This window comes from Pseudochaenichthys georgianus, chromosome 16 (genome assembly GCF_902827115.2).
Source record: "Pseudochaenichthys georgianus chromosome 16, fPseGeo1.2, whole genome shotgun sequence".
In the NCBI taxonomy this organism is placed as follows: domain Eukaryota; kingdom Metazoa; phylum Chordata; class Actinopteri; order Perciformes; family Channichthyidae; genus Pseudochaenichthys; species Pseudochaenichthys georgianus.
The window spans coordinates 47,877,785-47,892,833 of record NC_047518.2 but is presented as its reverse complement, the minus strand read 5'-3'; the positions used below and the strand labels follow the sequence as shown (position 1 = coordinate 47,892,833).

At 41.8% G+C, this 15,049-nt stretch overlaps 1 protein-coding gene across 1 annotated transcript; it reads left to right on the top strand.

Moving 5' to 3' along the window:
- The first annotated feature begins 60 nt into the window (after positions 1-60).
- Positions 61-2,966, top strand: LOC117461033 (uncharacterized). Its single transcript, XM_071206032.1, has 3 exons — positions 61-619; positions 1,982-2,146; positions 2,521-2,966. The coding sequence occupies exons 1-3, from the start codon at positions 370-372 to the stop codon at positions 2,775-2,777; spliced, it is 672 nt and encodes a 223-aa protein (XP_071062133.1). The 5' UTR covers positions 61-369; the 3' UTR covers positions 2,778-2,966.
- The last annotated feature ends 12,083 nt before the right edge of the window (positions 2,967-15,049 follow it).

Sequence of the window (15,049 nt, the reverse complement as noted above, 5' to 3'; positions counted from 1 at the left end):
ATGATATGGTGATACACTCTCTTGTACAGTAGGTGGCAGTATGCACCTGAAAGCTGTTTGCAATCCGCCAAAAGCCGAGAGAAGAAGAAGAAGACGACGACGAAGAAGAAGAAGAAGAAGAAGAAGAAGAAGAAGAAGAAGAAGAAGCTGGATCCACGTGGCGGCTCGTCGCTACGGTTCTCTCTCTCTGTGTGTTCCTGAGAAAGTGTGTGTGAGCTCCAGCTCTACTGATCCATCATCTGTGTGTCTGGATAAACCTCCGAATGGACTGTGTGCTCTTTTTTCTGGAGCGTTTACCTCGGACTACAGGAGCTAGCTTAGCATGCTAGCTGGAAACACGTTAGCAACACTAGTCAGATTGAGAGTTTGATGCAGAGAGAAACGGTGTGTTTAACGGAGTCTGCAGGAAAAGGTGATCTAGGAAACATGAGTAAAGTCCAAATGCTGCTGTCGTTGAAGAAGCAGCGACTCACTGCTGCTAATGAAGAGATATTTGCTCTGTTTGAACAAACAATAACAGAGCTCGAGGAGGAGCTGTTTCTTTCCAAAGAGGAGAACAAGAGACTCCAGAAGCTACTGGACGCTGTTTCACAGCCTCAGCTTCGGATACACAGAGCAGGTCTGTTCCCTTTACCCGTAATTAACACTTTACAATCTTCAGTAGCACTTAATTATCACATTAATAACACTTTAGACCCTTTATCAGCACTTGCTGCAGGTAGTAGATCCTGAAGTAAAAGTACAAACACCACACTGTGAAAATACTCCATTACCAGTTAAAGTACTGCATTCATATGTTATTTAAGTAAAAGTATGTAAGTATTATTAGACACATTTACTTTAATTTAATAATTAAAATGTATTTCGGAAGAGCAAACCTACCAAAATAAATATATTTATAAAAATACATACATTGAATAATATGCCATTTAATGTACTGATTTAAATATGACCCATGCATGTGGGCACGAGGAGTGGAGTGCACCAGCTGGGCGTAAAAAAGTAGGGCTTAACTCTAACATCGGGCTTAGCTACGTCCTACTTATGGCGCGTTTCCACTGCAGCGGGTAGCTCGCTTTAAGCACGCCGAGCCGTGCGGGGCCCGTTTTTGGTTGCGTTTCCACTTGGCCTAGTTTTGGCCCGAGGCTACTTTTTCACCCTTTTTCTGGCCCGACTAAATCGTGGTTCTATCGAGGCCAACAACCGGGCGGAATATGCTAAACTAGTGACGACTGCTGATTGGTCAGAGAAAATCGTCACAATTCTCGCGCGACTTAATCCCTAGTGTCGCATATATTAAGGGACGCTTGCAGCATTTTTGTAAACCTAAGAAAATGACAAAGAAAAGCATACCGTGGTCGATTGACGAAGTTGCGACGTTCCTCCAGCTGATTGCAGATGATACAATCCAGCGGGAGCTCGACGGCACAACTCGCAACCTAAACGTTTTTCAGGAGGTCTCTGCACTGTTGTCCGAACGCGGATTCTCAAGGACTTTCCAGCAGTGTAGGGAAAAAGCTTAAGAGTGAGTATAGAGCCGTGAAGGACCACAACGGCCGGAGTGGTTCCGATAGGAAAAGCTGGAAGTGGTTCGACCTGTTGGACGCTATTTATGGCCATAGACCGGCCAACGTTGGGAGGGAGGGAGGCCTGGACTCTGCAACCGCGTTACTGGAGTCCCTGCATGGTAAGTCTTTGCTAACGCTCTGTTATTTGCTTGAAAGCGTTGTGTCCCTATCTATTCTAAAGCTCACTTCTAACAAACAAGTATTTTATCCTTACATTTATGTTCGACAACCCATGCTTTTATGGAGCCCCGAAGAGCTACATAGCTAGCTAAGGCAGATAGCATTAGCTAGAGCTATTGTTTGCTAACACCACATGCGCCATTGTTTAGGTTCTTCTTTTCTACAGTTGTTGTTGCTATTTAGTATTGTGCTACAGTAGTTCGTGGAATTAACAAGTCATGTTGCTGTTCTAGATGATGCCATTGTGACTAGTGAGGAGGAACAGTCCCGAACACCGGGTGGTGGCAGTGTTCCGTCCTCAACATCAGAACGGACCTCAACTCGACCACAGACACCAGCCGAGGAGGAATCGACACCAACGCCGAGTGCCATCACGACACCGCAGCGTGTGGTTCTAGGTAAGAAATAGGCATGGCAAAACGACTAGAATTGTGACTTTTTTTTAAACTTTAGATCATCCATCGTCATTAAGTAAAATAAGCTATACCACTGTGTGGAAATGCTCTGTTACAAACTAGCTAGTACGCAGCTAGTACAATTGTGTGTGACATCCTATTATATACATATATTTATAATCATTATCAACAGGCTGGACATAATGTAATTCACTTTCACAATCATTGTAAACATCTAGGGCATAACTGTCTTTAGTTCATCCTTACTGTTGTTCTGCTTATACATTTTATTATATCCTTGTGTGACCTGTACCTGTCCTGTGTTTTTCATTGTTATTGCTAATTCTTATTGCTATAATTATCTTATCGTCATACAGGCAAGAGGAAACGAGGAGGAGACGAGCACCTAGCACAGCAGGCACGGCACCATGAACAGAGCCTGGCCCAGGTGGATCGGCACTGGCAGCTGACCATGGAGGCTGTTGCCCGGGCGAGGGAGGAGGAAATGGCCTTGAGAAGGGAGGAGAACGCTCAAACTCATGCGTTTAACCTAGCCTTCCTGCGCACTCTCGGCCAGGTTCTAGGGGGCAGCCGACGTGGCCCGTCTCCTCAGGAAGACGAACCACCTCTGTAATTTTAATATTATTCAGTTTCATCTCTCTTGTTTATTTCTTATCTTTCCTTTTTTATATATATATATAATGCCATATCTTTTTATGCTGCTGCAATACAAACATTTTTTTATTTTGTATTTGTACAATGCCATGCCTTTTTATGCTGCTGCAACAAATATATATCTTTTTTATTTCTATTGTACATGCCATGCAAAAAACACTTCCCAAATTGGGATTCAATAAAGTACTTCTCATTTTATCTCTTGTTGATAAATGCATCATCTGATTTCCTGCCATAATCTGATTAACAAACTGATTTTCGTGAGCATGTAAACAAAGTCACTGGGTTGCCACTCACACACAAAATTACAGTTTTGCAATCCAATCAAACTGAAATGTACAATTAAAGGGCTTTAAATCAGCAGAACAAAAACTCACATGAGGTAGAAGTTATAGGCCTATATTTTTCCTAAATAAAAATAGGCTACAACTAATACCATTACTAATAATATTTGTGGATCTTTAAAAAAACAATATCACTCAAACAATTGTAAAAATAGCCCAATTAAGATCTAGAGATATAAACATGCAATAAGAAACACCATCAGTTAGGAAAAAGCCCATAAGATAAAAGTTAATTTTAAGAGATTTAAAGCAAGAAATTGAGTTTGCCTGCTTGAGGTCCTCCTAAAACATTATTTGGTAACTGACATTACTTAAAGTAAAAGATTTCCTTTTACAAATAAACTGGAAGGGGGTATTTAGAAAAAAACAGAAAGAAGGGGGATAAGAGATCATTTGTATTTATGTTTACTTTCATATTTGCTCAAATGTTCTTATTACGGGAAGTACTTACTGGTGCTTGAAAATCAAATATTTACTAAATAGTCAATTCTGATAACATTTTTTTGTTTAAATCATTTGACAAACACATATGTGAAAGAGAAAAAAAGATTTATTTATGTTCAATACAATGTAGTAATAATAAAAACAAAACAAATGGCACTAGCCTTAATGGCCCACAATCTTTCAATGTCGTGTTTATAATTACAAACACAAGAAATGTATATCACTGATGATGTTATGAACCAAAACATTCAAGTTTCCTGTATACAATGAATATTTAGCACCTACACACTGAGGGAGCCCCCACCTGTTCTCAGTGTAGGCAGCCATTTCTGCAAACTTCTGCCGGTCTGGTGAACGAATTAGTTCCGGTACTAACAACGCCTCTGCAGCAGCACAGAGGTCTCGCACACACCGGCACACAGTAGTCCTGCTCACCCCGAAAATATGTCCAATGCTTCTGTACTCTCTGTACGCAATCTTCCACAGTGCGATGACCACCCTTTTCCTTAAAGGTATACACTCGCGGAATGGTGTGTCCTGTCTCTCCATCGCTGGCTGCAGTTTGTTGCACAGGTAGACGTAGGTTTCCTCAGACATCCTGAAGTTCTCCACTGAGTGTGTGTGAAAGATGGAACAATCACACCCCACCACTCGGTTGCTCGGTCAAGCATCCAAACACATGGTCTGCGGTGGCAACCTAACTTCTGAAATACACAAACAAAAGCATACATATTTTAATACGTAAAAGTGGTAGCTACAATTAATTAAATACTTGAAACACTTTTGTCATATAATGAGCGTGAAACACTTTGGTCGTATAGTGAGCGTGAAACACATTGCTAGTTAGCTAACGTTAGCTTACCGAGTAGCGTTGTCGTTGAGTCGTCCTGGAGTAGTCTCTGCCGCGTTGTACGATTGCCATAAGTCTCCCCTCAGCTTCTTCTGTATTCCGTCTTGCTATAAGCAGCCTTTTCCGAAACAAAGTTTTCCTTCTTGCTGTGATAAAAAACCACATACCAAGAAGCAAGGACACGATGGCTTCCACATGCTTCATTGTTGTTGTGTGAGTTGTCGCATTGAAGATGACCTCACGGCAGTTGTATGCAGCGTCGCTCCGCCCGCCAAAAAGCTGATCGCCCCGCCTACACTGCGTTACTATAGTAACTACCCCCATTCCTAAACTGTAATGGAAACGCAGCATTAAAGTGAGCCGGACCTAATAAGGCCAAACCAAACCGAGCGAGGCCGAGTGAGGCCGAGCGAGGCCTGCAGTGGAAACGCCCCATTAGTGATTCGAATTTACACCGAGTGCACCAAGCCTGACTAGTCTCGGGCGTAGCTGCGCCTGGTCTTAAGATGCACGTCCACGTGAATACACGCGAAACAGTAATTGTTGCCAAGCAACACACGTCTATATAATTGAACACTCGAACTCCTCCATTCAGAGCAAGCTAAGAATTGAATAATGAATATGAATAACGGAAAGAAGAGAAAAACCAATGTTACTGCTAGAGAGATTAGAACATTAATTGAAATATATGTTGTACTTGTTTTTTATCTCAATTTCATGTTAATAGTTCTCCAAAATGTTGTTATTTAATGTTCTTGTGTGTGTTCTTTGGATAAAATAGGCCTAATGAAAATATGTGGTCACAAAGAGAGCTTATTGAAATGCAATTGCAAAAAAACAGCGTTCATATTACAAATATATAGGTCTATAGGTTGTTTATTATATGATTGCGGGTAAGTCGTCCACCGATATCTTCACGGATGCCAGCAGGAGCCACAGGGTTCTCATCCGCCTCCAGTGCCAATTCTCCTTGAAGGGGGATTCTCTTTTTCACCCAGATGTTGTGCAGCACCGCAGTGGCAGCAACGATCACGCAGACGCGCTCAGGGTGCATTCGCATTTCACTGTGGAGGCAGTGAAACCTGAAAAAAAAGCAAAAAACAATTTAGCCTATATCTACATTAAAAGGCTGGCCTTTTATATATTATACAAATGACTTACTAAGCTACGTTTGAGCACTCCAATGCAGCGCTCTACAATGTTCCTCGTTTGTGTATGCTTGTCGTTATAGCGGCGCTCTTGTGCAGTTCTCTCTGCGATGACAGGTGTCATTAGCCAGCGCTTCAGAGGGTATCCACTAGGGCTGTCCCGAATACCATTTTCCGGGCTCCGGATATTCGGTAGTAATCAGCAGCGAATATTCGGTGCGGAAAGATTTTTTTTGACAACATGCTGTTAAGCAGAAGTGCAGAAAGAGCATACTATTACGATTTATATTTATTTATTGTCTCAGTACTCGCATACATTAAAACTAAATGTGTCCTCTGCATTTAACCGAGCCGCAGTGCAGCGCCCGGGGACCAAATCTGGTTCCAAATTACGTTTTACAACCTGAAGATACAAAACACATATTTATGTTATAACAACAATGCTTTTAATAACATAGCCGTAACAGTAGGCCTAACAGTGTAACACTTGTTACCGATACAGTAAACAGTATTTAAATAAATGAAGAACGAAAAATAAATGAACGAACTGTATGCCAATAATTGCCTTAGTCCCAGATGTTCCCACATTGCTCCTATTATTTTCACTATTCGGATCAAATTGAAAAACTAATATAAAAAAACTATTCGGTTGCTTGCTTGCAACTATTTTCCAAGCAAAGTAAGTGCACAATTTTATCATGTGTACCGTTACTGTTTAAACGGCGGATAAAGCAGCTTCATCATGGCAACTTGACAACAGCTAAGCTAAGCTAGGCTAGTACTTACAGCATCCGGTGACTTTTCAGAGTTGTTGTGCCACCGTGGTAGGCCAGTTTCTTGTCGCATATTTGGCACACTGCCTTCTTCTTACCATCGTCCAATTTAAAATGGTCCCACACAGCTGAAGTCTTCGGCATTTTGTGTTCAGGTGTGTGAAGGGAGGTGAAGCGTGCCGTTTGCATTCGTGACTGTGAGTGAACGTGATGTCAGGAGCCCAGGCTGAGATTGTATATATTTCCACATTTTAACAGTGCAATTCAAAAGTATAAATATAGTATAAGAATATGGAAATTCGCCTTTATTGATAGCATACATTTAGGAAACAATTTTAATTGAAAATAAATAAAAAAACGAATATCCGAATAATGAAATTAAAACCCGAATAGTTGACCAACGAACGAATATTCGAATAGTCGAATATTCGGGTACAGCCCTAGTATCCACTGTCTCCGAGAAGAAGACCATTCACTCTCCCTGCCTCAAATTCGCATCATGGGTCGACCCAGGCCATCTTGCAACGAGGTCGACAATGCCCATGTCCGAGTTGCACACAATTTGAACATTTATAGAATGGTAACCCTTTCTATTAACATACAAATACTCATGTTCAGAGGGGGCCTGAATGCGAACATGAGTCCCGTCGATGCATCCGACAATACCAGGTATACCTGATTTTAACAAAAGATCTTGCCTGGATTTCGCTGCTTCTTCTTGCGTGGGTAGGTGAATATAGTTCCTAAGGCGGTGCTGGAGGGCCAATGAAACTTGTCTTATAGCCCGACATGCAGTTGTGCGATGAACATTAATCATGTCTCCCACAGTATTTTGAAAGGCCCCGTTCGCGTAGAATCTGAGCGCAATCAGCACCTGCAAGGTTGGGGAGAGCGCAGCGTTTCGGTCTGATCCGTGCTGGAGTTGAGGGGAGATCTCCTCGATTAAATCAAAAGGGCTTGTCTGCCGAAACGAAACCTCTCTGTCAGTTCACTGAATAGATGTCCAGTGGGTTTGTTCGATCACGGACGACTCTTTCTCTTCTTAATGCCCTGGCATTGTTAAACATGTAAACAAGACGCCCTGCCATCGTTATTATCCTTCTCGCCTGTTTTACGTTACAATGGATACTAGTCTGTCTTTCCGATTTACGCCTGCTCCATACTTGGCGTAAAAGTTACACCCGGGCGCAACGCATACAGGGCTTGAGTCTAAGTGGTGCACTAGTCATGACTTTAGTTTGGTCTTAACCTTCGGTTCTACGACGGACGTAGAGTTACGCCCAGATTACGCCCAGCTGGTGCACTTCACTGTAGTTGGTTAAATGTGACATACATTGATACTTTAGTTTTAATGTGCTTCTTTATTCACTTTTTCTTTTTAAATGTGTAAAAGCAAATAAAAACAAATACTTTGGATTAATTCAAATGATGGGAGAATAATTCATAAAGAAATCAATGAATAAATATTAGGGAAGATCCTATCGATCGGCCACCTACTCACTCCCTACCGATCGATCTGGCTCTCTAAAAATGCCGATCGCGAGAGCCGATCACATAACGTAAAATGATGACGTAAAATACATGACACTTTTCTCTGTGCGCGGCAAAACAAGCTCACCAAAATGGCTTCACCGGTCTGGCAGCATTTTAAGGTGTCCAAAAAGGACAATAAAAGAGCGGTATGCAACGTGTGTGAGGCAGAAATCCTGCAGCTCCTCCCGCTGTGACGGACTGACTGCTGCACCTCGCGGGAGCGTGCACAGCGTAAAGCCAAAACTCACAGACATTTCAATGATCTGTACGGCACAGTTAGGTTTGGAAACGGTATAATTTCCTTTTTGGAGGGCATGCATAACACGGCATAACACCGGAGCCTCGCTGCGGGGAAACTTTGGCGCTGTTCCGAGTTTGTTCCAATCTGTAAAAATGACGGACTGCTTTCAGATTTGTCCGTCATTGTTAAAAAAAAAATTGTCATAGACGGAAAATATTCGGTTAACCTGTTAAGCCCCGAGCCTGTTTTTCAGGTTTCAGGCTCGAAAATGACATGCCCAGAACAAATGACTATAACTTCACTTCTAAAAGGTTTATATGAATATTCTTTGTTATCAAAGCAAGGTTACATCTGTGAGTTGGATGTAGAAGTGTCAGAATCAATATATATTTTTCTGTGTCAGAATAAATTCAGATGGAACATAGCAAAAAATGTAAATTCCTGTCTCCGCCTAAAGAAAACCCATTACTTATAGTGAAGACCAACCTTGAATGATGGGTTAGTAGCCTAAAAGCTTTAGGAATCCAAAGTATAACATATAATAAGTACCCTGTATCAGGATTGAGGCAAAACAAGTGACATTTGACCTTTTTAGAGAGGTTTATGAAAATAAAGTCCAGGCGGAATAAGCTTTGGGCACATTTGGTTCCATCAGTGCCATTTGACCTTTTTCAGGTACCAGACTATAAAAATCATTGTATTACATTGAATAATCACTATAGGTATTCATTCCACCCAAACAAAGTGTGTGTGTGTGTGTGTGTGTGTGTGTGTGTGTGTGTGTGTGTGTGTGTGTGTGTGTGTGTGTGTGTGTGCGTGCGTGTGTGTGTGTGTGTGTGTGTGTGTGTGTGTGTGTGTGTGTGTGTGTGTGTGTGTGTGTGTGTGTGTGTGTGTGTGTACACTATACAATAAAACTACACTGTAGGTCATTGCGTGTAGGTGTACTTGCACAATAAAAAAAAACGGAAACATAGGTAACATTTGACTCCAACTGGGGCAGATTTATTTCAAACATTTTACCAACACACTATAGGGATGTAAAAACAAACATTTTACCAACGTACTATACAATAAAACCACACTGTAGGTTTGTAAAAACAAATATTTTAACACACTATACTATAAAACCACACAGTAGGTCAGTGTGTTTAGATGTGTGTGTGTGTGTGTGTGTGTGTGTACTTGCACAATAAAAATTAGGAAACATTTGACTCCAACTGGGGCAGATTTATTTCAAACATTTTACCAACACACTATAGGCATGTAAAAACAAACATTTTACCAATGTACTATACAATAAAATCACACTAGGTATATAAAAACAAGTATTTTTTTTTTTTTAAATAAACACTCGCAAAACGTTATACCTACCTGAACTTTATACCTACCTGAATGTTCCAGTATTTAGGTCGTGCCACTCCCTGAAACAGTTCCTTTTGACAGTGAAGCACAGAGGGACCTGGCACTTCCTGCAGTACACAGGTGTCTTCACCCTTTTGAGTCCAGCATCTAGGCACCTCCTGCAGTTCTTCCTGACCTTGGTGGCATCTTCCCCATAATACTCGGGCATGCATGTGAGTGGTGGAGGAGGGGGTGGTGGAGGTGCAGGGCCTTCAGCAAACTCCAACAATTCTGCAGCAAGCTGCTCCCTGAAGGACTTCTGGGTGTGTGGCTTTGTCATGCTGGGGTCACTCATCTTGAACAGCTCCTTGTGGAGAAGGAAGCTGTTCACCACTGCAATGTCCATGAAATGGAAAAAAAAAGTCTTGTACCATTTCATGGTTTTGTGGAGAACGCTGTAGTACCCGATCAAAGCGTCGGACACATCCACGCCGCCCATGCTTTGGTTGTAGTCCACCACAGCGTCAGGAACGGGAACGTTCTTGGTTTGCCACATGCCAGCCCGTTTCACTTTCCGCTGGACCGTCTGACCGCTGAAGGCCTCGTGCACGGTGGAACACATGGACACTTCACGGGTGTCCTTCCACTTCACAAACAGGAGTTTGCCTTTCCTTATCCACCGCAAATCTCCCCTTTCAGCCTTCTTCGGAAGGGCGTTCAACTGAGTTTGTGGAAAACCAACTCGATTTTTACGAATGGTCCCACAACAGCCAATGTTTTTAGTGGACAAATCCCCAAAGAGGGTGGGGCTGGCGTAAAAGTTGTCCACAAAGAGTGTGTAGCCCCCACCGAGCAGACGGAGTGGCAGGAGGTCCATCACGGAGGAGTAGCTGAGTCCCTTGCCTTCGGTGAACTCACTCTTCCCTGTGTACACAAAAAAATTCCAGGTGTATGCCGTTGAGGAATCCGCCAGCACAAACAGTTTGTATCCCCACTTTGTTGGCTTGTCTTTCGCGTACTGCTTCATGCTGATGCGGGCCTTGGAAGCAACCATCCTTTCATCGATGGAAATGTTCCGATAGGGCTGGAAGTGGGCTTTGCAGGCAGCAATGATGTCAGTGTACAGGGGCTTGATTTTGAAAAGTCTGTCGTACTCTGCGGTGTTCCTTTTGCGATCGTTTTCCTCGTCTTCTTCAGGGTTGCTCAGGTGCAAAGACCACATGATGGCTTCAAAGCGTTGCCGGGACATCCTATCAGTTGGGAATGAGAAGTAGTACGGCCATTTCTTCCTCCAGTAGTCCGATCGTTGGTGAACGTGGACGAGGCCTGTGAAAATGATAATGGCCAGGAAAGTGTAAAAATCCCTTGCAGTCAGCACTTTCCAAAGATATTTCTTTCCTGCCTGTAATCTCCTCAGGGCGTGGGCGTTCGTGTTCGCAATGATTATATTAACCACGGCAGTGCTAAAAAAAAGCCTGAAAATGGAGAGGGGAGACCATGCTGCAGTGCTGTCAACGGTTGGGCCTGGGATCCTGGCTGGTATGAACCTCAATGGCTCTGGTCTTCGGTCTTTATCCTCTCTGTTGTGCCACCTGAGTTCTTCCTCGGTTGTTCTGGAAGAGGAAGACCCACCTCGGCCACGCTTCCTGGGTTTTAGAGTTGTTTTTCTTTCCTTTTGTATGGCAGCTCTTTGGGTGTCTCAGAATCAGAAGATGATGGCTGAGGAGGGGGAGCAGAAACCATTCGAGTGGAACGGCCTAGCTGAGTGGAAGCAGACGTTGATGGATGTGAGGGTGGGGATGGCTGAGTGGATGGTCGTGGCTTTGTTGAGGCAGGCTGAGTGGAAGTAGACGGCTGTGGATGTGAGGGTGGGGATAGCTGGGTGGATGGTCGTGGCGTTGTTAAAACAAATGTGGAAAAACAAAGATTAGATTAATTAACTGGCTTATACTTATAGGATAATATTGGACTATAAATGAATAATATTACACGAAATAGATAAGTTAACACATGTATATTCATTCACTGGCCATTCATTTAGAAAATGTAACTCCAAAAAGACAAGTAACACCATTTAGCATTTTTCCTAATCATTCCTGTAGCTTCTTGGCTAAGCTAGCACTGTGACACAGTGTCACCAAACACAAAAGTAATATATAAAAAGGATAATATTGGACTATAAATGAATAATATTACACCAAATAAATAAACACATATATATATATATATATATATATTTATTCACTGGCCATTCATTTAGAAAATGTAACTCCAAAAAGACAAGTAACACTATTTAGCATTTTGGCTAATCATTCCTGTAGCTTCTTGGCTAAGCTAGCACTGTGACGCAGTTCCACACATCATATATAAAAACAGAGAGATTACATACCTTTCCCGTGGTGGAAGTTCAACATCCGAGTCACTACTGTCCGGATCCAGGTCTGGCTGGAAGAGATCTTCATCATCCGACGAAGAGTCATCTGGTATGATCATAGCCCCGCTATCGTCAGCTAGCATCTCTAGCACCTGCTCGGTGGTGAACCTCTCCCTTCTGGCTGCCATTATTTGCTAAAATGGAAAGAGGATACACAAGAAAAAGATCTAAAAGCAAAGAAATCAACGTCCTTGAAATGTGCTCTGTTACCTGTTACCTGCTATCGTCGCTGCGTGCTGCGGTGCTGCGGTAGGGTCCTGCTGCGGTAGGGTCCTGCTGCGGTAGGATCCTGCTGCGTAATGCGTAATGGAGCCGGAGCGGGCGTAGTTTATACTACGCAGGATCATATCTTTGGAACCCATTGGTCGATTTGGGTGATTGACACCTTTTCTGAACCGTTAGAGCCAATAGAATCGAGTGACAGTTAGTAAGTCCCACTAAACACTTACGTCAAGTAGAGAGAGGTTTGCGTAAACGGCACGTATGACAGCATTAGCTCAGGACTGCGAAACTTTATACCAACTCTGATGTCATGAATGTAATGATAGATTATCAGGAACAATTCTAAAGTGACTAAGAGACATTGGATTAACTTTAAACAGCGTTTTTATTCCCTTGAACAAGAGCTTTGATCACAAAACAGCAACGGTAAGACAAAATTATTGTTATGGTTTTGAAAACTATTGTTTTTGTTCTTCTCTGTTCTGGCTGATAGCTCAGTGAGTTTGTGTCCTACAGTGATAATACTTATAACCAAATAATCTGTGGAGTATCAGCTTTCAGATGATATGTAGTTTGTGCAGAAAATATTAAGTTTTAAAGATCGTTTTTGTTAGTTAGCACCGGAAGTAGCATCTGCCCGTTTTAGCTAAGGGCTAATGCTAACGCTTCTTGTGAGACTTGTGTTTTGTTTCTGTAAAAACGGTTCGTATTGTCAGTTAGCTGAGATTCGTCTCGTTAATCTGGTATAACACATTAATAGTTTTTAAATATTAAGATGCCCTGAGACAGTGTCGTGAAAAAAAAAACCAGGGTCCCCGTCGGCCTTCGTGGTTAACAGGTTAACGCGACCTCTGATACACACATAATATATATATATTTTGAGAGAGATATACACTAGTATTAGTCGCAGTCAAAACTTTGGACACATCTTCTCTTTCAAAGTTTTTTATTTATTTAAATTGGTTCTACTTTCTAGATTTATACTGAAGACATCAAACCCATAAAAGAACACATTAAAGGTGGTGTAGGTAATTTTGGAGAAACCATCTCGAATGCGCTAGAATTTGAAAATACACAACTGGAAAAATCTGCCACTTCATTACAGAGCCCCTCCTCCAACACACACGAACACGCACATGACCAATGAGGGCATGAGATAAGTGTGTGCACAGATGGAAGGCTGACAGGCAGGTAGGCCATCCAGTTACTTTAGCCAGCTCAGATGATTGGTCATGCTTTTTACAGTACTACGGATTCCACAGATGATATTTGTTTATGGACATTTTGTCAAAGCACTTATGATATTCATTGCTATCAGGATGTTAAGAGCATTCCATGGAATATAATAAGTGTATCTCGAGCCGGTTTCTCAAACTTACCTACCCCACCTTTAACTGGAATTATCTAGTGAACAAAAAAGTGTTAACAAATCCAGAATATGATTTATATTTTGCTGGCTACTGCAGAATGCTGTGGTAGCCATGCTGGTTAAAGGTGCCTTGAACTCTGAATAAATCACCAACAGTGACACCAGTAAAGCCCCCCCCCACCACCATCTCACCCCCTCCTCCATGCTTCACGGTGGGAACCACTCATGCAGAAACCATCCGCTCACCTTCTCTGCGTCTCACAAAGACACGGAGGTTGGAACCAAAAATCTCTCATTTGGACCCATCAGACCAAAGTACAGATTTCCACTGTCTAATGTCCAATCCTTGCGTTTCTTGGCCCAAACAACTCTCTTCTTCTTGTTGTTCATCCTCAGTAGTGGATCTTTGCAGCAATTGGACCTTGAAGGCCTGATTCACGCAGTCTCCTCTGAACAGTGGATGTTGAGATTGTCTGCTACTTGAGCTCTGTGATCATTTATGTGGGCTCTAATCTGAGGTGCTTTGATTTGCGGTTTCTGAGGCTGGTAACTCTGATGTGTTTATCCTCTGAGCAGAGGTAACTCTTGCTCTTCCTTTCCCGGGGGGGTCCTCGTGAGAGCCAGTCTCATCATAGCGTTCTATGGTTTTTGCGACTGCACTTGAGGATACATTCAAATTTCTTGACATTTCTTAACCTCTTAAGCCCTGAGCCTGTTTTTCAGGTTTCAGGCTCGAAAGTGCCACTAACACAACAAAGGCTATATCTTCACTTCTAAAAGGGGTAAATTAATAATCTTTTCTCTCAGAGCAAGGTTACATCTGTGAGTTGGATGTAGAAGTGTCAGAATCAATATAGATGTTTTTATTTTAAAGTAAATTCAGATGGAACATAGTAAAAACATGTAAATTCTAATGTCCGCCTAAAAGAAACCCATTACTTATAGTGAAAACCACCCTTGAATGATGGGTTAGTAGACTACAATTATATAACATATAATAAGTACCCTGTATCAAGATTGATGCAAAACAAGTGAAATTTGACCTTTTTAGAGAGGTTTAGAAAAATAAAGTCACTTCCATTTGAACTTTTTCACTGTAAAAATCATTTTATTACTTTGAATTATCACTATAGGTATTCATTCCATCCAAATACAACTGTTGTATATATATATATAAAAAAAAAAAAACATACTGTAACATTCAGGTAGGTATAAAGTTCAGGTAGGTATAACATTTTGCGAGTGTTTAATTTAAAAAAAATACTTGTTTTTATATACCTAGTGTGATTTTATTGTATAGTGTGTTGGTAACATATTTGTTGTTTTTACAAACCTACAGTGTGGTTATAGTACGTTGGTAAAATGTTTGTTTTACAGGCCTATAGTGTGTTGGTAAAATGTTTGAAATAAATCTGCCCCAGTTGGAGTCACCTACACCTACACACAATGACCTACAGTGTAGTTTTATTGTATAGTGCGTTGGTACAGTTACATACACACACAGCTACACTTACACATACACACGCCCACAC